Here is a 24,626-nt window from a genome sequence, read left to right on the forward strand (position 1 = left end):
CGTTGTGCTTTCTACCCAAGTTGAAGCTTGATCTAAAACATACTCAAGGTTTTGAACTGTTTTATTCAACAGTGCAAGGTACACATTTGAAGCATCCAGTACACTTGTTAAGGAAGCAAATGTTGGTCGAAAGGACTAGTCTGTAACAGGAAACACTGGACAGTGTCAGAACAGCGCAGAACATCACTTTACAGGAGAATACATTTTACAGTTTTATATAGACAACAGCTTCACAGAAGAGAAGAAACCATGTTTGTAACAACATGTTAGGTACCAAGGTAATCATACCTGTATCACACAGGTAAAACAATTGTTATCCCCCAAAAATAAAACCCAACAAAAAATCAACACAAATCTCCAATAGTTGATATTTGGTAGCCATAAAACATACACTCAACACTGTCTTAACTACATAGTGAGAACACTTTTTTTCTCAACAATAAAATATTTAGCAAAAATATGGCACAATATCAGCAATGAAAGGTTCCAAAAACAAAGACAATGATCTCTTTATGGATGTGGTTTTCAACATAACACGTATACACCATGCCAAAAAATAAAAATGAATACGCTGATTTACAGTTACATCAAAAACTGTGCAGATATATGCTTTTGAAATATGAAATGAGGAAAAACATGTTTTTCTACAATAGGCAGGTGCAGTTGTTTCTTCAGTGTGATAATATTTAGATTAAAAGATGGCACGATATCAAATTAGGAGAAACATGAAGATGTGTCAAGTTCTGCAAGCTAACAAAATCATGCAGAACATACGAACATGGAAACAGAGAACACTGACGCATAGTTAACCACCAGACACTGATGACGCTTGTGCAGATATTGATAGAACACGTATAGTTAATCTAGAAGAGGAAGAATCCTACCTCTACTATGGCTTATGACAGGAGACAGAAGATTACAGATACTGTACAGTTATGTTTTCACTAGTTATAATGCTTGTACATTTCTTATTATGCATAGGCCTGACGGGGTCCCAGGTAACGACAGTGTGCTGTGTACTTTAGCGGACTTGCTAATAAATTGTGCACTTAATGTCCTATTAGGCTGGAAATGCAAATAGCGAACGTGCACAACACTATTAGAATTTTAAAACTTTCATCAGATTTATATTGTTGTATTGGATTTTGTCTGTTGCGCTAATCATTCATGTTTTGATTGTGTTTGATAATTAGACTGGTTTTTAAGATGTTATGAGGTATAGATACACACACAAAACTATTACTCTGGGTCTTTTTGAAAACAGGTGCTGTAGAATATTTTCTTCATGGCAGTGGATAACTTAACTAGTCCTTCTTTGTACAATCCTTAAGTGTAACAAATTACAGTATGTATCGGTTACACATCAATTCATTTGTAAATACGTCACAGGATCTTACATTTGTTCACTGGCTCCTGGTTAACAGGCCAGCTCAGAGAGATGTAGTTGAGTTGCAAAGCATAGGTATACAATAGATACATAGCTGAAATGCTGGGCATTAGATACAGTATATACCCTTCTATATTCATATTCATCATAGAAGCCCCTTTTTATAATCAGTTTTACTGCCCTACAAAGGCACTAAAGCACTATCTTGAGAAGAAAGGCAAACTGCGTAACAGACAGCAGTTGTAATACCTTCATTTTCACATTTTAGGCTATTTATTTTTAGGACAAACATAATACCCAAAAAAGGAAGGAAAAAAAGCAATTACTGCACTCTGCGTTGGGTTAACCTATTAGAGAATTTGAGAGGAAAACTGGATGCACCAACTTTCTTCTCCTTGCCTTTTAAACTACTTTGTTTAGGAAAATAAACTTTGTTTTGATTACTGATAGTCTAATAGTCTTTAGATAGTAGGATTTAAATGTTTTTGTCCTTCTGGGTGTCTGCCTGTACATCTATTATTAATATAGTTCATAAAATCAATGTCATAATTTACAATTTAAAAGATTTTAAAATCGGATTTGAAGGTAATCACACCAAAGCTGGAGAATTGGAGAAACTAGGTCACCAAGATGTCAGTCCTTATCAAGAAGCTAAATTTGAAAACTCTGTTTTAGACAAATATGCTGTTTTTGCGATTTGCATTTGTAGGGCAGATTAGTACTGTAGGATTTACTAAAACTGCTCAGCAAACAAATGACAACAAGGACCTCTTATGATTGCAAGTAAGTCAGTTGTCATGTTCTCCCATTTCCTCATTGCAAGTACCGATGTAGCAAGAGATCATGTCTCTCCACTCATCCAAGACAACAGGATAACGCTTACTATTAAGAAAAGTGGTCTTGCCACATACACATTCACACACAGTCCACGTTCACTCGTCAAATAGCTCAAGTCTGATGTCTCGTCTTTGTAGTAAAATATTCTCAAATTCAAAATACCAACAGAGTGCTGGCAACTACAACTTTTTAGCAGCTTATAGGCAAATATTAAATACAATGTCCTATTTGAACAGGAAGTTCAAAACAAACACGGAGGCTAAAGGAATGTATTGAAATAGCATTGCATACTCTTCTTCAGAGTTGATTTCAGTTTGTTCTGATGATGCACACACAAAGCCAGTCTTGGTGTCCTCCATTGCAAAAAGGCTTTCTTCAAGTTCCTAACAGTTTAAATTGATTTGGATTCTGGGTGATAAAGTTGGCCTCATAACCATGAGCCAAATCTACACCCAGAAAATGAGGAGTTTCAGTTACATATAGGTTAATGTTTTAAACATTCTTGGTTTCATTTATCTAATCTGTATGAATACACTACCTCTGGCTCTTAAAAATCTACCAGGGAGCTACAGTGTCATATGAGATATGAACAAAGGAGGGCACTGTTGCAATGTCGACCATTCACAGAGCGATCAGGTTAGACACAGTACTGATCAGGTAACGTGTGTGCTGCAGGAATGCAGGTTGGAATTGACACATTCTTGCCTCCAGTTTTTTTCTATGCAAGCAGTGTCAGTCCTCCTTTGAGAGGCTGCAGGTCTAGCGCTTTATCACCACCTGCTCGTACGCTCCAGCACCAACCCTGAAAAAAACAAAACAATTAGCAACCTGATGTAATATCTGGCTCACATATCACAACTTAGATTACATCATTGTATCAATAAGCCCCTCTTTTTCAAGTGTTAAATATTTCTGCACTATACAGACCAGTTACTGTAAACATGCCCAAAAGTTAGGTGAGGATTGCTATGGAAGTCTACCATCGAACTAAAATGGAAAGAAATCGGCCTGTATGTATGTCTGTCCCAAGAAAGTGCGGCTTTGGGTGTGAGCTCTTGAGATCTATGGCACATAATTATTTATAGTCCTTTATGTACACACTAGGGCTGGGCGATATAAAAAATATATCGATATATTTTTAAATATGATATGGAATTTGACCATATCGCATTTATCAATATAGTTCGATTTTTTTTCTTTCTTTATAAATAAATGCTACTATATTTAGTTATTTTGTAATGTCCGTTATTCTTTTCTCATATAAATATATTTATTTCAGAAAAAGATTGGCCTAATTAATTTCATAGGCTATTTTTATTCAAGATACTTTTTTTTACATAAACATGCACTTCATGGAGCTTTAATTTTTAAAAAAGGTACTTCTGTTTTTAAACAGTATTTATGTTCACTTAAATAAACGGCCTCAATAGAACTACTTGTGACATGTCATATTTGGCTTTGACTTTGACTGAACATTTGCTCTCACTTTACGATAAAAATATCGGGATATATATCGTATATCGATATTCAGCCTAAATAAATCGGGATATGACTTTTGGTCCATAATGCGCCGCCCTAGTACACACTGTGGAACCCTATAAAATGTAACACCTCCGAACATCATGTTGGGTCCAGCAGCACAGTCTAGAACAGATGAAGAGAGAGAAAGAGGGACCAGAAATGTTGCACTGTAACAAACAAATTTTGGAATTAACGATTTTGTTCCAGGAAGTAGCCCCGGTCTCAAACAGCCAATTATAATCAATGCATATACACAAGCATTGCTAGGGGATGCTATGGGGAGTGTCAACTGTGAAGTTTTTAGGATGAGCCTTTTTTATGAAGGCACTGCACTAGTTTATGTTGAATTATGTTTCAGTCTATCACTAGACCCTGTAGTGGGTATCAGGCTGTGCTGTTTTATCTACTGGGCACCATGACGGGTCTGACCAAACTTATTTTAAAGCTACCTTAACTCCCACTCCCACCCGAAAAAAGAGCAGATACTCTGCTGCTTGCTGTAGCTCCATTTGTCACATATCAGTCATGATTATCACCATTCCTTTAACTAGTACACCTTTAAACCGTCCTTGAATCCTGTCCTCACCCATGCAAAGAGCACTCTGCTGCATGTGCACTTAATGTCCTATTGCTGCATGCTGCATTTAACCTGATGGTGGGACACTGAAATTATTACAATTCACTCTGAGGGGGGTATAAATGTTCACACTTTGTCAGGGTAATCTATCCAATATTTTTGAGAGATTTTTTTTTTTTTTTAATGTCCACCTCTTGGTGGTGCTAGAGGCAAGGCTTACAATAAAGATATCAGGGCAACGTGTCAGTCTGAACTTGATATTGCTATCCCTAGAGCCATGTGGCAATAAAAGCTGTAACAGTAAAATAAAAATCTCTTAGACAGCAGTTATTGTACATATTGTATAAGTTGCAGGAATGGATGATGGTTAAAGCCTTTCACAAAATCAGTGGCGGAATGTAACTAAGTAGATTTACTCAAGTAATATACTTAAGTAAAATGTTGAGTTACATGTACTTTATTTGAGTATTTCCACTTATTTAACTTTATATTTCTACTCCACTAAATTTAGGTGACAGCTTTAGTTACATTTCAGGTTTAGACTTAACATGAAAAACATAATCAATTTTAAGTGATATGCATGCTTATAAATTAAACCACATAACAGTATATTAAGTAGTTAAAATGAGCCCTACCCTGACAAAACGTAAAATGCTGCATAAATGCATCAATAATAACAATAATAATAAACTAGTAATATACTATGAATATACAAAACAATCTGAGTGGGTCCATTCTGCTTAATGACTGATTTTACTTTTGATACATTAAGTACATTTGTATGCTGAACTTTTGTACTTTAACTTAGGTAAGGGATCTGAATACTAAATCAATCCACTTCAACTCTCCATCTACTACAAGGCGTAAATCACTTAATATGAGTAAAGTTGAGTGAATATCCCATGCTCACCTGGTGGGAAGGTGATGGCTTCCCAGGGCTGTGCTTCCCCCAGGGCCAACAAACAGACGCAAGCCTTCCTCTGAAACAGACAGAGTTGAAGTAACATTTGGTCAGTACAGAGAGCAAACACATCCAGCTGTATAATTCTTATCATGACGAGCAGCCAGTTGCTAGGCGATCTAAAAATAATCATGTATTGACAGCAGCTTTCTTTTCCTAGCTTTGAGCTGGATGAGACCTTGAAAGGAAAAACAATGCCTGCTCCTCAAAGTACACTGGATGACTCATGGGGTAACACAATACTGTCAAGTTAATTATTGTGTTATGCAAAGTAGCTGTGGATTTATTAAACGCAGACTACGGGTGCAACTAATGACTGATTAATCTAAATTGTAATGTTTTTGCGTGATCAGGGACTCAAATACAGTGGCAAGAAAAAGTATGTGAACCCTTTGAAATTACCTAGTTTTCTGCATTAATTTCTCATGAAACGTGATCTTATTTGCATCCAAGTCTCAAGTATAGACAAACAAAATGTGCTTAACCTAATACAACGCAAACAATTATAATATTTCATGTCATTATTGAACACATCCATTAACATTCAAAGTGATGGTGGAAAAAGTAAGCGAACCCTTTGGCTAATGACTATCTTAAGACTCTCTTAAGAGCTATTCGGAGTCAGGAATTAGCAAACTTGGAGTCCTTACAGTGAAATGAGATTTGAGTGAGGTGTAGAGGTACTTTGACCTGCAAAAAACACTCTTTGAGATTGCTATTCACAATAAGCATCTGCTCATGTGAATCAAGATCAAGAATTGTTTATTTGCATCAGACTGGAAGGGGTTTCAAAGTAATCTCAAAGACTTTAGGTATTCACCAGTCCACAGTTCGACAAATGGTCCACAAATGGAGATGATTTAGTGCTGTGGCTACTCTCCCTAGAAGTGGGTGCCCAGCCAAGTTGACTCCAAAGGCACAACGCAGAAAGCTCAGTGAGGTTAAAAAAAAAAAAAAAAAAAAAAAAAAAGAACTCCAGAGCAGGACACCACAGAGGAGGTCGCTGCTTTCCAAAGAAACATCACTGCATGCCTGAAGTTTGCCAAAGAGCACCTTGATACTCCACAACACTACTGGGAAAATTTTTAGTGGACTGATGAAACTATGGTGGACTTGTTTATGATGAACACGCAGCAATAGGAATGGTGTAAAAAGGGCCCTGCATTCCAACATGAGAACATCATCCCAACAGTGAAGTATGATGGAGGGAACGTCATGACTTGGGGCTGTTTTGCTGCCTCAGGGCCTGTACCACTTACTATCATTGAGGGGAAAATGTATTTCCAATTTTATCAAGGTATCCTACAGGCTAATGTCAGGGTGGCTGTTTGCCAGCTGAAGATCAGTAGAAGGTGGGTGATGCAGCAGGACAATGACCTTAAATATCAAAGTGAATCTACTACAGAATGACTTCAAAAAAGTAAATCTGCCTTTTAGAGTGGTCCAATCAGAGCCCAGACCTCAATCCAATAGAGATGCTGTGGAATGACCTCAAGAGAGCCATTCACACCAGACATCCTATCCATATGGCTGAGCTGAAGCAGTTCTGAAAGCAAGAATGGTCCAAAATTCCTCCTCAACATTGTTCAGGTCTGATCAGCAGCTATCACAAGTGTTTGGTTGAAGTTATAGCTGCCGAAGGAGATTCGACCAGTTATTAAATCAAGGGTTCACTTACTTTTTCCACCATAACTTTGAATGTTTAATGAATGTGTTCAATAAAAACATAATATATTATAATTGTTTGTGTGGTATGAGTTTAAGCACATTGGCCCTCATTTATCAAGCGAGCGTAGAAACCAGTGCAGATCTGAGTGTATATTTCATCTCACGACAGGGATCACGTGGGATTTATCAAACGATCGTATCTCTCCAATCACATCGTAAGAATGATCGGCTGTTGATAAATGTGGCGGCTCGAAACGAGCGTCATTTAAATGTCACGCCCTAATATATACCTGATTCAGAAGACTCGCTTTCAGAGTTTACGACACCTAAGGACGCAATACGGCCAAAAAGAGGATTATTTATTTTTGGATTATGTTTTAATGATAAATTATGTAGTCTAAACATGTTTTGCTTTGCCACCATTAAAAATCAAAACACCACAGAGTTTGATCAGCTCCAGGCATCGATACTAGTATAGTCTAAGATCAATTCTCAGACTCAGACGTGTGGACTTCACGCTGACTCAAAATTGCGTACACGAGCTGAGAGCAGACGTGAGATCTGGTCGTACCCTCCGCTCACGTCCATATTGATAAATGGCGAGGCTTGCGTAGAAATTATCTTACGCCCACTTTACGCTCACTTTCTGACGTACGCTCGTTTGATAAACGAGGGCCTTTGTGTTTGTCTATACTTGGGACTAAGATGCAGATCAGATCACATTTTATGACAAATTAATGCAGAAAACTAGGTTATTTCAAAGGGTTCACATACTTTTTCTTGCCACTGTATGTCATCTTATGATTGGTTTGCTTGCTCCTTGTGAAAGTCAGGCAGAGATAACTTTTTATGTACTCATCCCTGAAATGTTAGTGTGTTCTTTCACGACATAGCCGTATCAGCATTTTCCCTGAAATATTAGTAGGTCTTGAGGTGAGCAACTGGTGGTACAGACTTTCTGGAATATGGATCACTGCTCCGATTCACACGTGACCCCATAAAAAGACACTTTACAGTTTCTCTGGAGTGCATATAATACCTTCAGCACTGGAGTCCAGTAGGCTTGGTGTGAAGTCTTGACTTTGGAGAATCTTTTCCACAACATCGTCAGCATCCACCCGCGTGTCGTCCATTCTCTTCAGCTGAGACTCCATGGAGTCCTGCTTCACTGGGTGTCTAAGGGGAGGACATAAGAGAGTCATTTTATGTCTTTTTGACCACTGATGGCTTCCGCCGCAAACAGAAAATGCTGTTCATTTCTCAACTGAATCCATATTTCATTTAGCGCTAAGCAGGGATGTGGTTAACCCGTGAGTAGAGAGATTAGCCGGAAATGATAATTAGTCGAGTCATTATTACCACAGATTATGTTTTAGATAGAAGACACATGCTTGACAGTGCTTCGTACAGCTGCTAATGCAGTGGTACTACTGCAAACATTTGTGCCTTCTTTTATAATACTTCTTGCTCTATACTATCTACTGAAGCTGTTTTTTTCATTAGATTAGTTAAGATTAGATTAGATGTATTGTCCTCAGGGGGAAATTCATTTTTACAGCACTGTTAATCTGTACATTAACAAATAACACAGACGATCAGCAATAACATCACACAACACATGACAGATAAACATTACATGACATGGCATTACACCTGTCTTTTCACTAAAATTACAAAGTATTTTACAATTTTATGCATTTTATCTGAGCGTTCTTCTGACAAAACCCTGGATGTTTTAAAGGAACTGTCCAACATTTTTGGAAACATCCTTCTTCACTTTGTTGGTGAGAGTTAGATGAGAAGATTGATATCTCACTCATGTCTGTAAGGCAATATAAAGGTGTAGTCAAACAGCTTAGCTAAGCATAAAGACTGGAAGCAGCAAGTCGGTCTTAGTCTAAAAGTAACTAAATATACCTATCAACCTCCAAATCAAACACCAAAAACATTATATCTCATTTGTGGTGTCCATACAGGAGCTAAATTGTAAAACCAACATGTCACGGCAAAGTTGCCAGGCAGCCAGGACACAAGCTGCTAGTAGTAGCTTCATATTTGCATGTACAGATGTTGAACTAATTCTTCAAAAACCTTAAAATGAATATCTGATAAGGGAAAACATGCTGCAGTCTCTGAGGCAATCATAACATGAGAGCTGAATGACTAGATGCAGGCTACAAAAGGCTTTAAAGTTCACCTTAAACCATAAAGGTGCTAAAAACAATCCCCAGTCTCCTCAGTCAGTTGGACATTTTTAGACCAAACAGACACAATGACTAACTCCTATGAGCCCCTGTTGACACCACATAATGAAACCACAGATACTCTTCCGCTGCTCTGCCTCGCTGCTTTTTATTGCATGACAGCTGCTTCCTGAAATGTAAAAATGTCTCAGGTGTGATTATATCTAAAGTTCCTTCAAATAACTTTGTTTTTATTGGAGGTAATCAGCACAAAAAAGACTTTGAGTCGCTGACTGCTTCCTCTTCATTAAATAGGACTATGACAATGATTATTATCTGTATGTTTTTCTCATGATTTAAGTTTCTTTGCATGCCAAAGACTCACCTGTTGAGTCGTTCACAGGACGAAGCGCTCCGTACTGGAGTGCCTGGTGGGTTGCTAGTGGTGGTGGGGACTGGGTGTTCAGGTAGAGCAGGACAAGGTCTGGACTCTCTGTCCCGGTCCTCGCTGGGCTCTGGGATGCTGCCGATGCCTGTAGAGGCGCTGCCCACTGAGTGGTTTCTCCGGTGACTGAACTCTGACATGCTGGAGGAGCGGGAGTGACCTGTGCTGTATCCTGAGAGAGATTGTCAAAAAGACATAGCCAGCTCTAAAAAATCTGCAATAACTGGTTTTGGGCCACTTTTCCTCTTTTCTCTAACTTAGGCTAATACATTTTTGAACATAGGTGTTGTAGATTCCAATGTAAGGATGATGAATTTAATATAGTGTTAAGAATATGTTGATATTTTGATTCAGCTCTTTGTCTATAGTTATAATGCACTTTGCATAAAGGGTTTTATACAAGCAGCCATTTACCATTTCACCTGGTTAATGCATGCCATTTGACAGTAATATTCAGTACAGCTGTACACTCTGAGAAATCATGCAAAGGTGTTTTGTAGCATTGAAAGGATTGCAAACACCAGCTACCAAGATACATTCATTATAATGCATGTCTGCAGTAACAGCACCAGTGGTCTAATCTGCATTTAAACATTAATGAATGACGGTCTTTTTATGTATGCACATTAAAGTCAGATAATTGCCAATAAGGTACTGATCTACTGCCTAATATCTTAATTAAAACATGAATTCATAAATCCTTGGTCTGCCATCATATGAGGCATTGTACAGTGTTTCTGGCAAATCCAATTTTGCTGTGCTGTCGACTCGAGCAGATCTGCAACTTGCAGTGTGTTAAAAGATTTAGCAGTTCAGTGGAGTTGCAGCGACACTCACACACTCACATGTTCATGTCTGCAGGAACTGAGACATCTGCAGCTCCAAGAACATCTTTTAAATCACTTCTTAAAATTTATTTTTTTAATGTATTATTAATGCTAGCATACTGTTTTAAGTATTATTGTTTTATTTTAGATTACTGCGGGTATTGTATTAATCCTGGTTCAACCATCTAATGCACTTTGTGCCTTTTTTCAAAAAGTTCTGTATATAAAAAAAGGTATATTATGATTATCTCAGGGCATCAGTTCACAACAGCCATGGAAGAGCAAACATCCCACACACTAATACGAGGCAGGAAATATATATTTAAATTCAAAATTATAGGGCCATTAAAGCTGCTCTCAGTGCATCTCTCTACTTCCTCTGATCTTTTATTACAGTCATCTGACCCGCCTGTAATGGAAACCCAAGCCTCAGGTTTGAACTGCTCTGGTGGAGTCAGTGTCACTGGAAAATAATTTTATCACTTCCCTTCTCAGGTCGAAAGCTTTTCTCAGTTTGACCTTACACACACACTTTCCCCAGTAATAAATAATTGTATGATTTATGTGTTATGTAGTTGAGGCTGGTAGTAACTAGTATTCTGTACGCCTGTATGATTGCCTGCTATCCATGCTGTCAGGTCATTAACAACAGGATCCGAAAGAAACCTTTACTTTTATTTATTTTATTTTTTTTACAAATGTGGGGTGCCCCTACCTGAGAGTTTGGACTGTTGGCTGGCGTAGCTGGATGTTCGGGAGTGTCCGCAGCCCCCAAGGTCATCAGAAGCAACAGGACACTTCCCTTCTCGACTCTCTGCTGGATTGGAAAGAATAGAAGAAAGGACATACGTGGTGACGAAGGCCTGAAAGCTCTAGAAATAGTCCATTGCAAAAAAACCCTGCCATGATTTAAGTAAAAATGCTACACGTTCAGCTTTTCTTTTTTTTTTACACCTCCTCATAAAGTCAGAGAGGAACAGGCCAAGCAGTGTCAATATACTGTTCCCTTCTTCCATATTAGACAAACATAACCAGGCATTTCTGGCCTAACGTACATGATATTGTTCATGTGAACAATATCTCGTCTGCCGTCAGCCAGACAAGTATCGATTGAAACCACAGACATAAAACCAGTTTCTGTCTCTTTTCATGTAGACATAGTGATCTATATTCTATACAGGAGCTGGATTGTTTTAGTGGCTGTTGATTTGTAGCTCATTTCTACCAACAGGCAACAGGGAAAACTCCCTTCTGCCTCCCACACACTGTGCCTTACTTCAGCACCCCTGAAATAATGAGCAACTGCTCGCAATTATCTAAACACAGCTGTAACTCTGCTTGAGTGGTGGTAAAAATAAAACCATTATGGCTGCTTTCACACCTTACCTGTTTGGTTCGGTAAAAAAAAACAACCACAGAGTTTTATGATAGCAGATATGTGATTTTAGCCTGCATGTAAAAGCTAAACTAGAGTGCAAAAGTTGCAGGTATTTTATGTAAATAACAGATCAATGCTGTTAGAAAAAACAGCTACTGTGTACTTTGTCAGTTCAATAAGTCCCTTAAAAAGTGTGTGACAGCGATCCCATGCAATAATGCTCAATATGTTAACATCAGAAGCATTACATGCTCATAAGTTTCTTGTAAATAATAAATTCAGCAAGAAAAGATAATATAAAAAACGACTGAAGGAATCTTAGTCTACTAAGACCAAAATAACCAATAAGTCAATTAGTCGACTAAATGTGGGTAGACTTTGACAGTTTTGACAATTAAGATGGAGCGGTGTGTGCAAAAGTGTCTTAAATTTGAGCCTTTTTTAATGCAGCAACATGAACATGTGTGCCACAATTTTAATGTCAAGTAAGCAAACTGGCAAAAAAGCTGAGCTCTGGGAAAGCAGAACAGTTCAGAGTTCAAATGTCTGCAGGAAAGGAAGGAAAGGCCTCTGCCGCAGCAACACAACAAAAAACAGACACGATTTCAAGCCATATTAATCTTGAGATGAATAGGTGAGTCGAAAATGATTTCTCCTCAAAATATTTTGGTGATGTCGTTCAGCATGTCACACTCATCTCAACCCTGTTTTTGATATCCCTAAGTGAAAACAATAAAATATCACATCAAAATGAAACACACAAAATGATCATAAGTAGGTAGTCTGAAATGCATTTTTTTCATATTTCGTGTAGAATTTTAATTAATTCTAATTCTGCTACATGTCATTTTTGACCCACTTATGAAAGCATGCAAGTTCATAATATATCAGCAGATTATATGTCACACTCCAATTTGTCTTGGAGGATAAAAAGGAATATATTATAACAAAACAATAATTAATCCTAATCTACCAAACTGAATTCATACTGCTAACACATATGAAACACACCAGCACATACAATGCAAGCATGCACAGCCCAGACACCATGATGCTGATGGGAAAGAGCATTGTCTTCAGCAGACAAATACACACACAGTGTGACTGTGCACATGCAAACACACAACCCCCTTAGACAGAATTGCACACATTCCTATTTTTAACCACGTTAAGAGCCTAAAGGGTCAGAGCAGACTGTAGCTAATCTAAAAGAGAACTAGTTTAAATTATACATGAAAGAGCTGTGCTACACTCTGAAGCTTCCAGGAGGAACAACACTGCAATGTGTTCACACATGGAGAAACACATACAGAACAGGAGAGGGGGGGTGGAACTGGAGAGAGAAATGTAGCAGAAATGGGCAGCTGGAGGACAAATACTTTCATTGTGCTAGTTGGGAGATAAACAACACTTAACTATAAGTACATCATGCTGCAAATTGCACACGCAAATAAAAAGAATCGGATACGAGTAGCTTAATTGATACATTTGTCAATAGTAATGTATGTAAGAAATAAAGTAGAGGTTAACTTCCATAAAGTTGGAATAACTGCACTGTGATGCACAATCACTTTTCCATTAAACAGCACAGCTTAGTCATCATAAATGCCAATTAGGAGTGACATGACTCATGATCAATTAATTAATTAAACCTATTAAAAGGTGTATGAGGGTTCAGAAGAGTTCCATTTCCATTTCTCATAAGTTGTTGCAGCATTTTTTGGGTTAATACCATTTGTTATACACATTTGGTGACTTAGGCTATTTGTTTAATATCTAGAATGGATAAACATGGTCCAAAATATTATATAAATACACCAAGACCTTTGGGACAACACAGACAAATCCATGCTGTGATTTGGTTAAAGAAAAATTTATACATTTTGGAGATTTTTGTATTTTCTGTGATTGGAGGACGAGCACAATAAACGATAGTATCGTTATATCGATGTTGTTTTAGTTTTACAACAATATTAGAGCATAGTAAGTATACCCTTTTCCACAGCAATGAATTCTTAAATCTCGAGAATATTAAAAATTGAAATTGAAATGAGGAAAATAAATATTAAAATATCCTAGATAAACAAAACATAAATAAATAAACTACAACCAAAACAAATAAAATAGACTTTCAGGCTCTGTTAACAAAACATTGCAATAAGATAATCATTAAGTATCATATTATATTATTATTAAAATAGCATATAAACAGCTGGAATGGCTGCTTGGGAAATATGTTTTTTTGGGGGAAATTTGTACTGCCTGTCAAACATTTGCAGCTTTACTTTAAACACAACACAAAAAAACACAAAAGTCAATATATTGAGTCCAGAAAAAAACTATCGTGTCCATTTTTATGAATCGAACGATAAGACGACAATTATCTTGACAGGCCTAGTTTGGGAGGAATATTTTAGCTTTCCTGAAAGTTATAAGGGATGTGTCAATGTCATTCCAATGTAAATATATGTTGGTAAAAGTGGAACAAAACTCCAAACGGATGGCTCAGCACGCAATGGGATGGTGCTCTATCAGGTGCCTGTAAATGTTGGAAAAGCCAATGGGATGACTAAGCAGGGCAGAGGAGTGTAATGTGGTGTGATTTGTCTCACCAGAACAGCCTTTCTGTGAGTCCCCACCCCTCCTCTCCTCCAGCAGGCTCTCTCCATCACTCTGGATCCCGATCACTGTGGCTGTGGACGGAGGCCTAGTGACAGGAGAGACAATTAGGCTTTTTCTCCTGTCTTGCATATCAATGTGTGAAATGTTAAAAATACAAGGCAAGGTAGAAAGATAAAAAAACAGGGAGAAATGGGAAAGAAGGATGAAAACATCAGGATCGATGAAGGAAAAGGCCATTAAGTAAGGTCATAACATATTTAGCTTTGAGAATAGCATTCAGTTAAGGCAAAATAGTGAATATATTGTAGACGGTATTTAAATACATGCAGCAGTACAAGAAGATGCATCTTTTGGCAAAGACATACAGGCTACTGAATAATTTTTAGGTCAAATTTTGCCCTTGGGCAAAGCAGCGTTTCTCTCTATCTACTGACACATACTTCCACTGAAAATTGTATTTCTACTAGAACAACTAGTACGATGACTTACACTATATTACTTGCAGGATTAAATAAGTCAGTGCTGTTGACATGTGAAAATGTCCTTTAGGCTTGCGTAATTCTGAATCATCTGATTCCCATGAAACTTTCCCAACTCTGATGAAGCGAGCCGTCAGTACCACACCTACAGCAGCTTGGATCGGCTCCCGAACAAATTAGGTTTTCTGTCATAACTTTTACACAGACTACAGAATCTTTGTATTTTTGCCTTTATTTGGCTGTGGTAATAGAGATACAGACAGGAAGTGTGGGGAGGGAGAGAGGTTCTGATAACAGAGGTTCTGGTCCAGGTCAGTGGGTTGGTTTTGGATTCTCGAGGGGAAGAATATCTAAATCTGGAGAAGCTCATAGTTGAGCACAGTTATAAGAATAGTTTAATTAACAAGCATTTTTAGTCCAAAAATGTATGCAATTAAATGTTTTTACAATTGAAATGGTATGGATAAGGCTAGAATGAGAAGGAACATTTAAAATTTGGCTTCCTTTCCCTATTTAATGACACCAGGACAATCGCCCTGTCACTGCAGTTAAAACCAACCCCAGATTTACTCATTTTGGAACTGTATTTTGCCTTACTGTATTTGCACTTTTTGTAGCTGTGGCTGTCATTTTCATAGCTTCCTTTTGGATGTGTGCTTATGATCTGGCACCTAGTTGCTACATTTTCATAGAGTCCAGCCCTCACAACCTGCACATATTGGCTGGGAGCTACACATCAGTGCCTTTTAAAGGCTGACGCCCAGAAATGAAAAAAGAAAAGAAAATACAGACAGAAAGCAAATACAGACACCACCACGCTCTTCTAGTGGGTCATAAATGATGACTGAGAGGGATAACTTTAGTATGAGTTTTTACAGGAAAATTCTACTCTATCTGCCTTTAAGAATCCCAAATGACTGAACTACAAGAGAGCTGAGACCAACCCTGACTAGGGGGGTAAATCACAAGATTCATCAACATACGATATGGATTCATTCTATGAAGTCTCCATCGATACCATGTCAATTTGAAGAGGCCTCAGTTGCTATGAGACCACATCATATGCCTCTTTAACACAAACAGTTACATGTGTATCAGCTCACAAAAAAGCAACCAAAAATGTAATTGTAATTACAAGATTAAAAAGGCGAAATTTCTAAATAAAATTAATAAATACTATTTAAGGAATTAATCTAAAAATGACACTACATATCAATATTTTCACTTTGCATCAATGGTATTAAGTTGAAAAATCAAAAAAGGTCGATGTATCATTACACCCTTAACCTATGGACAGACCAAAGCATATACTAAAGAAGAAAAATATTATTTTAACTTACGTTTTAAAACAGGGATCCCCTGACATGAGCTGTGTACTGATGATGACCTACGAAAAGAAAGAGACTTGTTAAAGGATTCAGGTTTGACTTACATTCAAAGCTGGATTCCTCCTTTAAAGAAAAAACAAAACCAAAGATAATTTGAGTTTATTACTTTAGTTTTAATAACTTTAGATTGATTTAGATGATTGTTGTATTTGCATATTTTCACAGTTATCAGTAACATCTAATGGACTACCTGGATACCTAGCATTGTTGTTGTAAGCAATCCTTGACCTTTATGCAAAAGCTTTTCCTGTGCCTACTTCCTAGTTGAGAAAAACAATAGGCTTTTATTTATAACAACAAGGTAAATCAGTCAAATTAGACTGGTGTGGCTGTGTTATCGTAGCTTCAATGTTACCTTGAGAATGGAGTTATCCTGGCGAGTATTTTTGGTATCGTAGCCTTCCAGCAGACATCTGCGGGTTGTGTTCCCTGAGCCGGCAAACTCTGCTAAATTCAGATCTGCAAAACCGAGCTGAAGGAGAAATAATGACACTGGTTGAACTTCGTTTTCTCTCATGAGTCTGATGTTCTGCTCGGTCAGCACTGTGACACTCTCTGGATGTAAAATGACAGCAGTCCGGACATGAGAAAAACTTCAGGGAAAGTGAACATGTGAACTAGCTTTCTTCAGTGACATGCTTGTAATGTCAATGTAATATTTAGAGGGTAAAACGCTTATGTTTAGTCTAGAAGTTCACAAGAGGAGGTTAAGAATTCTCAGTAATTAATTACTTTCAAACAGTGTAAGCAGGAGCACATGACATAATGAGCCAACCTGCAGGCAGTGAAGGCCATCTGTTTGCTACAGGCTGACATGGCAATCTATGTAAATATGGCTGATTACTGTAAATCTAGGTGACCTGCAGGCTGGGTGAGGGGATGGGGGTTGGTTGATGTTGAGGAATTACCTTTGCATATGCCTTCCCACCTTTCAGCTCCTGGGAAAGAGAAGTACAAACATCTACATTAAACGTCTAAATACGTCTTATTATACTCTTATAAATACTCTTATTTAAGCAGGATTAAGCTAAAAATAAGAAAAAGAAGCAGATGTGTTTGAAATGTTCAGTTTGATGGACTGATTCATACTCTCCAGTCTTGGTATTGTAAATATATGTGTCATTTTAAGTTGATGATGTTTTTACACCATTAACTATAAACTATAATAATACAACATTGCAAATATGCTTCTTTCCATCAGAAAATGCTGCTGCTAGATCCAAATGGCAGTGAGAAGCAACTGCTTGACCTTTAAAAATTCAAAACCAAAATACTGGTAAGGGGAGCCACCAGTGAAGGCAAAATAACATTGTTTTCTCTGGGTACTTGACATGCTCTGTGTCCTAAAACAAAGAGGGCAGGGCACACCAGAAATAGCCTGCAGCTACAATGTGGAAACACATTTCACCAGGAAGGCTTGTTCTCGCATATCCATTTCTTCGTTTTTTATATATACGTTATAGCCTTATAAAACTGTAGCATAGTCGTGTTGAAGGTTAAATCTTAAAGGACAGCAAAAGCATGAGTGGCAAAAGATTTCCACAGTGATGAGTCTGTTTTCTTCAGAATGCTGTGCTTGCTATCTGCGTTTTTGAGTTCATATTTCACTCTCAAGTTTCCATTTGGCACATAAAAGTGAAGGTAACCAATATCGGACTTTAACCCAGGTGCAGCGATTCTGTTAGAGAGGAAGAGACACTCCTCTTTACTGCAGCCTTGTTTTATAGTGACAACTACAAAGCCTTTCATTTTGCATAAAACCCTCCTCTGATGCACCTGAACATTGTTAATTTGCATGAAAAGCATCAGATTATGGATCAACAACACAATCTATATCTAAGGTCTGAAAAGTGGAACTCAGTAGCCACATACTGTACCTTTCTGACAGACACACGGCACACACAAGGGTCCAGTACACCTGTTCCTGCACTGGCGCTCATCTTGCAGGGGAAAGAGAACCGTTTCCTCCATCGAACACAGTTGGCCTGCACTGGCTCCCTGTAAAGAGAAATCACAGAAACTTAAACCATCTTCAAGCGCTCTGGAGACAACAAGCATTTCTTGTGCATGGGGGCATGTTGGTGTCTCAAAGTCTAATTGACAATTGGATGTGACAGCATGAGTAGTGACTGGTACAAACACTTTTAATTTCATTCCTTATATAGCTCCATTATTTCAACACGTCTCTGTACAACTGAAAAGCTAGTTTATTTCTGAAAACATGCATTATAGCCTCTGATTAACTGCTTGGCTCAGAACCAAAAGTACAATGCATCTTATGCTATACAAGTGAAATATTGTTTATTGAACACAAAGATGAAAAAAGCTGGCATCAATTATCTGAACTGTTTCAAAGACTTCTTTATTCAAATTGTTTTCAGATATTAAATCTAAAGCTTTGCCAATTTTAGACTGTATTTAGAAAAATAATATATATGGCCGCTTTTGCTACATGTTTAACATTACTTGAACATTTTGTATTCATAAAAACAAGCTACTAAAAAAGAAATGCCTTGCATCCATACCTAAGCAAATGTATTGCATTGGCAGTCAAGACATTTCACACAACCCAACCACACTCATGCAGCATTATTCATTGTTCATAAAAACAATGATTTTTTACAAACATCATTTGTTTTTCTGACAGATTTTCTGGACAAGTACCACTCATCTCCTACCTTGCTACTTGTTTTTTTTTTGCAGCCCTGGTCACATCCCTAAACTGTGAAACTTCGTTTAATTAATTTTAATATCATTATTACATAACAATGAAAGCCACTTCGGTTGAATGATTACTGAATTAACAATCCTCACATCTCTTCACCGCTTGAGCCTACAGATTCAAGCCGCTAATACGAGTTTATGTGCTCAGCCCCTGATTTTTCTGGCCACTTAATAAGCGAGCAAATTAATTACGGTCCTGTTTTCACCTATTGATTAATCTGACAGCTGAATCCAAAGGTTACAGCAGCAGGTGTAGCTCGTATTGGCATGAGCGTAAAAGAGAGACACATGCTCACACATCACCGGCCAATAATGAGAGGGTAAAATGAGAGTGAGGTGTTGCCTACTCTCAGTGAGAGGATGAGATGAAGTAAAAGAGAAATGAGCGTGTATGCGTGGGCAGCATCACGATACCCCAGATGGCCTCTCTTTCACTGGCATCCTCTCCTCTCCCACTCACCTAACCAGCTCCCTTCTGTCAAGACAGCCGCGTGCCATTCATTTAGATCAGCTTTGCTAGATTTGAATACAAGCTGAGCTGATGGTTTTCCTCTTAAACACAGTACAAAATATAATTATGCAACAAGTCGAACATTGTGCAAAGTGTGCAGGGATACAAACAGAAATTGTAGTACGAGAAGAGTTGACGACATAAGGTTTACATTAGCAGGGTGTGCAGGTCCCTGGTAAAACAGTTGAGACTGGCTGAATATACAGGCCAGAGTCGAGCACTGCACCCCTGCCTCACTAAAAATAAAAAGCAGCAGATGCGTGACTAATGTTTTAAAAATGCTGACTTCATCCCGGGGTTGATACATTTCAGAGATTGAACTCCCAGAGTCGGGGAGAGGGAACTCCCAGCCAGCTGGACACTGTGTGCTTTGGGAATTCTGGCTTGAATGTACTGTAACTCACAGCAAAATCCTATTAGTGAGTGTGAGTAAGTCTGATTTTAAGCACAAGCCGAGGTCCTCTCTCTCATCCCTATGCATGGGTCAGATATTTGTTAAACTACAGCTGCTCTCCTTTTAAAAAGCAGCTGGGGTCAGGCTCCAGGCATAAACTCTCTCATGAACACAAAGTTCAACAAATAAGAAATGTTTACATGAATTTGGTGCACGGTTTCTAATGTCTAGCTGCAATGAAAAGTCCATAAAATGCTACATTTTCAAAAACTTATATAACAAGAAAAACTTGTTTGCGGCAGAAACAATGGTGCAGTCCTGATGATAAGCCACACCAAAGGAAAAGAAAGGCTCATAAAATAACAATCCTTACTTCCTTTACACTCACAGCTGGGATGACTCAAAGGAGTGTCAGAGGAAACATTGAAGTTTAGGGGGACTAACAAATCAAACTGCTGCAAAGAAAAATGTAATTTAACAACACTGAAGACTTGATGGAAAAACATTTCAGAGCCAGAACAGGATGTATAATTAGAATCTCAACCATATGAACTTCAGCGTCTGGGTGATGGGATTAAATAACCTCTTGCAGAGTTATTTTCATTCAGCTGCAGTGGGTCTTAGGTGACAATATGTTCTAAGAAAATTAAAAGGTATATTAAATTGACCTTAATGTCATGACCTTAGGAGACGCATCCTGGTTCACACTGGGCCTTTCTATCAAGCCTTTTCATAAGAGCTACTTACAGTAGAGCAAACACAGAGCTTGTTATATAATGTGAGTGAAGCCATCTAATCCCTACAGCCTCCCTCTGAAACAATGCTTTTCTTTTAGTCCAGATCTAGAAGCCGGCCTAATTTATGAGTGAAAACCCAAAACAGGTTACAGAGGAAGTGGGTGTCTTTGCTTGTCTCAACTTGACAACAATAATAGCATCAGCATAATGCTGCTGTGGACAGCAGGAGGACTCTGAATAATGGGCATAGGCTCACTTCCTTTCATCACTAGCTGTCCACCGTCTAGTTCCTTTCTAACAACCATTTCAGTTTCAGCATCAATCAGGTTTTGCAAACTACCACCAACATTATCACTTTGTCCATTCAGCTACACAGGACAACATTTCCAAATTTGAATATTTACTGGTTTCTTAGTCATCTGTGATGATAAATGCGTAGTCAACACTTAAAAAAACGCTTACAATTCTGCTGACTAATCGATTAGTCAATTTTTTCTGTGTGAATCTGAGTTTCTCCTCAAAGAAAAGCGCCACTTTAATACTTGTGTTTACAAGAGATGTGCTCATGACTTCTTTGTTATAAAGTCACTCAGCCTTAAAAAGGCATACAGAGGAGAGGAATGTCTCTGCTTGTCTGAGCTTAACAGTAATAATGACATTATCATGATAATACTGTGGACAGAGGGTTAACTCTGAGTAAAGGGCACAGGGTCAATTTCTGTCATGCAAAAGTATTTAAAGGTCACATATTGTAAAAAGTGAGACATTCATGTCTTTTCTTATTATAAAGCATGCCTAGGTGCTATTTAAATACTGTGAAAGTATCATAACACTTTAAAGAGAAATATATACACAACCTGTATTCAGAAATGGTGCTTTTAAATGAGCAGTATAAAGGTTGTCATATCAGAACTATTCACTCAAGTAGAAAGTGCCACAACAGTGCTGTTACAGTTCCCCTGTTGCAATGACAAGGCTCAGATGCACAGACACAGAAACACTGGCCAATCTAAACCTGGAAAATTGTGTTTTTGAACAATAAAGCATGTAAACATATTCTAGTAGAAACCCAAAATAAGTATGAACCTGAAAATTAGCATAAAATGTCTCCTTTAAGTATCCACTACTATTTTAACATACTGAGTTACAGTTGGCTGAGAAGGAGACATGGCACACACATAGAAGAACATGGTGTCCCCCTATTCCCATTCATTTAAAAGGAAGCATTATCTGCATGTGACTTTTAGGGGTTTATCGTTGAAACAATGCATTGTTTTGCATTTATAATCAATAACAGTCAGTAAGCCAGTCAGACACTTACTTCAATGACAGCTTTATGATTAAACAGGGACCAGAGACAGCCCAGGAGGGCATTAGTGACACTATTGATTAGGCAACAATAGACAGAGGAGTCATATTTAGCTTTGTGGCAGTTATTAGTTACTCACGGCTGAGAAATCAATTCCACAACCAGCGAGGAAGTTAGCCTGTGATATCATCACAATGTTAACATAATCGCCTAAGTCATTTTTTATCAAAATTGTTGTTTTTTTTGCCTAAATCATCTCCTCATGACGCCGGCCACCTATGGTAAAATTGCCTACATCCTCAGTTGATCAGATCATGTGATTTTACCCCTTTAAGATAATGGCCTACGTCAAGTGTGTGACTTAAGCGGATTTATTATGCCTAAGTCAAAATAAAATGTGACTTTGGCAATTTTTTGAACATGCCTTTGTGACTTAACCAAGATATGGTAACACTTTATTTTGAAGGTGTCTACATAAGAGTGACATGAGCGTGTCATTACCATGACATGGGATGCGTCATGAACATTAATGACACTTTGAAGTAACATTAATGCTCATCATACTTGTCATGTCATGTTTCTGACATGTCTATATCTTGTCCATATCTTGCTTAAGTCACTTATCATTTATTTCTCTTTAGTTACATAATTTACACACAGTGTTATTACTATTCCAACAGCAATCCTTTATCACATCCTTTTTGAGTGAAATTATCAATAAATGTCATATGCTACACTTTTGATGAAGTTTTTTGTGTTTCCTGCGAAACTTGAAAAAATGACTTAGGCGATTATTTTAACAGGGTGACGATATGTAACCCGAGGTCGCCTTAAAGAAAATGCCAACTATTTAGTGTTTTTCAGAGCATTCATTGTCACACATGCTAAAGTTTGATTCTTCCAGTCGATGCTAATGTGGCATTGACAATTCTGTAACGTGAAAATAGTCTCAAATGGAAGGTAACGTTCCATTTGTAAAAGCGAAAACCGGTTAAAGAGTGAGACAACTGGTTGACGTTAGCTTCATGTAGCATGTTAGCTTGTTAGCTAGTAATATAACATAGTGGGCTTTAGCTCCTCAGCAAGTAAAACCTGCGAGCTAGAGAAAGTAAGTGCAGTGAGTGTGTTAATGGTTGTATTAAGACCAAACATCCTCACCGAGAAGACTCCTCGGAGAACCCTCCGTCCAGCAGCCTGACTTTACAGAAGAGGACACCGTTCACAAAGGGGACAGACGAGAGCTCGTCCAGCTCAAAATCCACCTTGAACTTAAATTTCTTCTTTTTCATCATCATTAAATCCATACACAGATTCAGTACTCTTGAGAAGATGCTGCGATCTCGCCCGTCGCTGACATTACAGCCCCATTGTGTTGTTCCGCCACAGATACAGTGTTTGTGTTGTGGGAGGAGGATGGTGATAACAGTCACTTTAACTATGAAGTGACTGAGGCGACGAAGAAGACATACTTCCTGTTGTGGATTTTCAAAATAAAAGAACGCATGCGTTCCCTTAATACTTCAGTGGTGGGAAATAGTAATCAGCTATCTCAATATATTAGGTATGTATGAATTCATATTCCATGCACCCTTACCATTAAGTTTAACCAAGATACAAGTTACATTGGAATGTAACTAAGTACATAAACTCAAGTACTGTATTTAAGTACAAGCTTGAGGTACTTGTACTTTCCTTGAGTATATATATATATATATATAGCCAGCGTTACCTTTATACAACCTGTATAACAAGATTGAGTACTGATAGACTCTGCTGTATGTCCACCACTGCAGTCCATGTAAAAACAAAGCAATACATTCTTATAAGTGTTTCCACATAACCCCTGTATATTAATTGTATCACTTTATTTGTTGAGGAAATTCTTATTATGCAGCGTCTCACATGAAAGCAATCAAGCTTCCCTAAATCTATAAAATACACCATGTGGATAATTAATTACAAGAATTTTTGTATTTTAAGGATTTCTGATCATACCTGATCATCAGGACTAGCCTAAGTAAGGATAATTTTATTCAACAGTTTTCAGCTGTGCTAACATAATGCACAGGTGTTTAATGATCAATAAGCCACTGGAACACAGGAGTGATTGTTACAGACAATATATAATAGATATTTCAATAGAAAATCAGTGGTGTCAAACTTTAATAGCCATTTACCACATTAACAATGTCTAGGCTATTTTATTTTATTTTTTTTAAATGTGCCTTTTCTTTCAAAAATAAGGATACCAAATTTTTGAGCGGTAGTATATATACTTATCTGAGTGTGGCCATTCTGCATGATGAGTACTTTACTTTTCAAATGATCGTTTTCAGGAAAGGTTAGATATAGATTAAGGACATTAATTAACCAATCAACTTGCTCTTTAAGTAAAAGTGCGAAACTATTAGCATTAAACTTTACTTATCACAAAGAATGGCCCAGTGTACATTATTTTATTGGAAATATAAGTAGGTCTAGCCATGGTAGGGTTGGGTAGTACTGGGGATGTAATCACAATTATGTAATCCGATTACAAAACATAAGTAACTATAATCAGACCAGATTCGTTGAAAAAAAAAAAAGTATAACGAGATTAAAGTAACAGTAAATGCAAATATGTTCAAATATGTTCTCTCTCCATGTGTTGTAGAATACACACAGCACACTTGTAGTTT

The 24,626-nt window shown here is 37.7% G+C and overlaps 1 protein-coding gene across 2 annotated transcripts; it reads right to left on the reverse strand.

Moving 5' to 3' along the window:
- Nucleotides 1-43: 43 nt before the first annotated feature.
- Nucleotides 44-23,364, reverse strand: fam102bb (family with sequence similarity 102 member Bb). Of its 2 annotated transcripts, none has more exons than XM_059340859.1 (11): nucleotides 23,107-23,364; nucleotides 18,151-18,271; nucleotides 17,182-17,211; nucleotides 16,629-16,745; nucleotides 16,226-16,272; nucleotides 14,397-14,491; nucleotides 11,122-11,223; nucleotides 9,520-9,751; nucleotides 7,991-8,127; nucleotides 5,233-5,302; nucleotides 44-3,026 (listed from the first exon to the last, which is right to left on the reverse strand). In XM_059340859.1, the coding sequence occupies exons 1-11, from the start codon at nucleotides 23,250-23,252 to the stop codon at nucleotides 2,984-2,986; spliced, it is 1,140 nt and encodes a 379-aa protein (XP_059196842.1). In that variant the 5' UTR covers nucleotides 23,253-23,364; the 3' UTR covers nucleotides 44-2,983. The 2 variants fall into 2 exon arrangements, with proteins under 2 accessions (XP_059196842.1, XP_059196843.1); XM_059340860.1 differs by having other exon boundaries at nucleotides 11,122-11,220; nucleotides 23,107-23,363.
- Nucleotides 23,365-24,626: the final 1,262 nt, after the last annotated feature.

This window comes from Centropristis striata, chromosome 9 (assembly GCF_030273125.1).
Source record: "Centropristis striata isolate RG_2023a ecotype Rhode Island chromosome 9, C.striata_1.0, whole genome shotgun sequence".
NCBI classification, from domain to species: Eukaryota; Metazoa; Chordata; class Actinopteri; order Perciformes; family Serranidae; genus Centropristis; species Centropristis striata.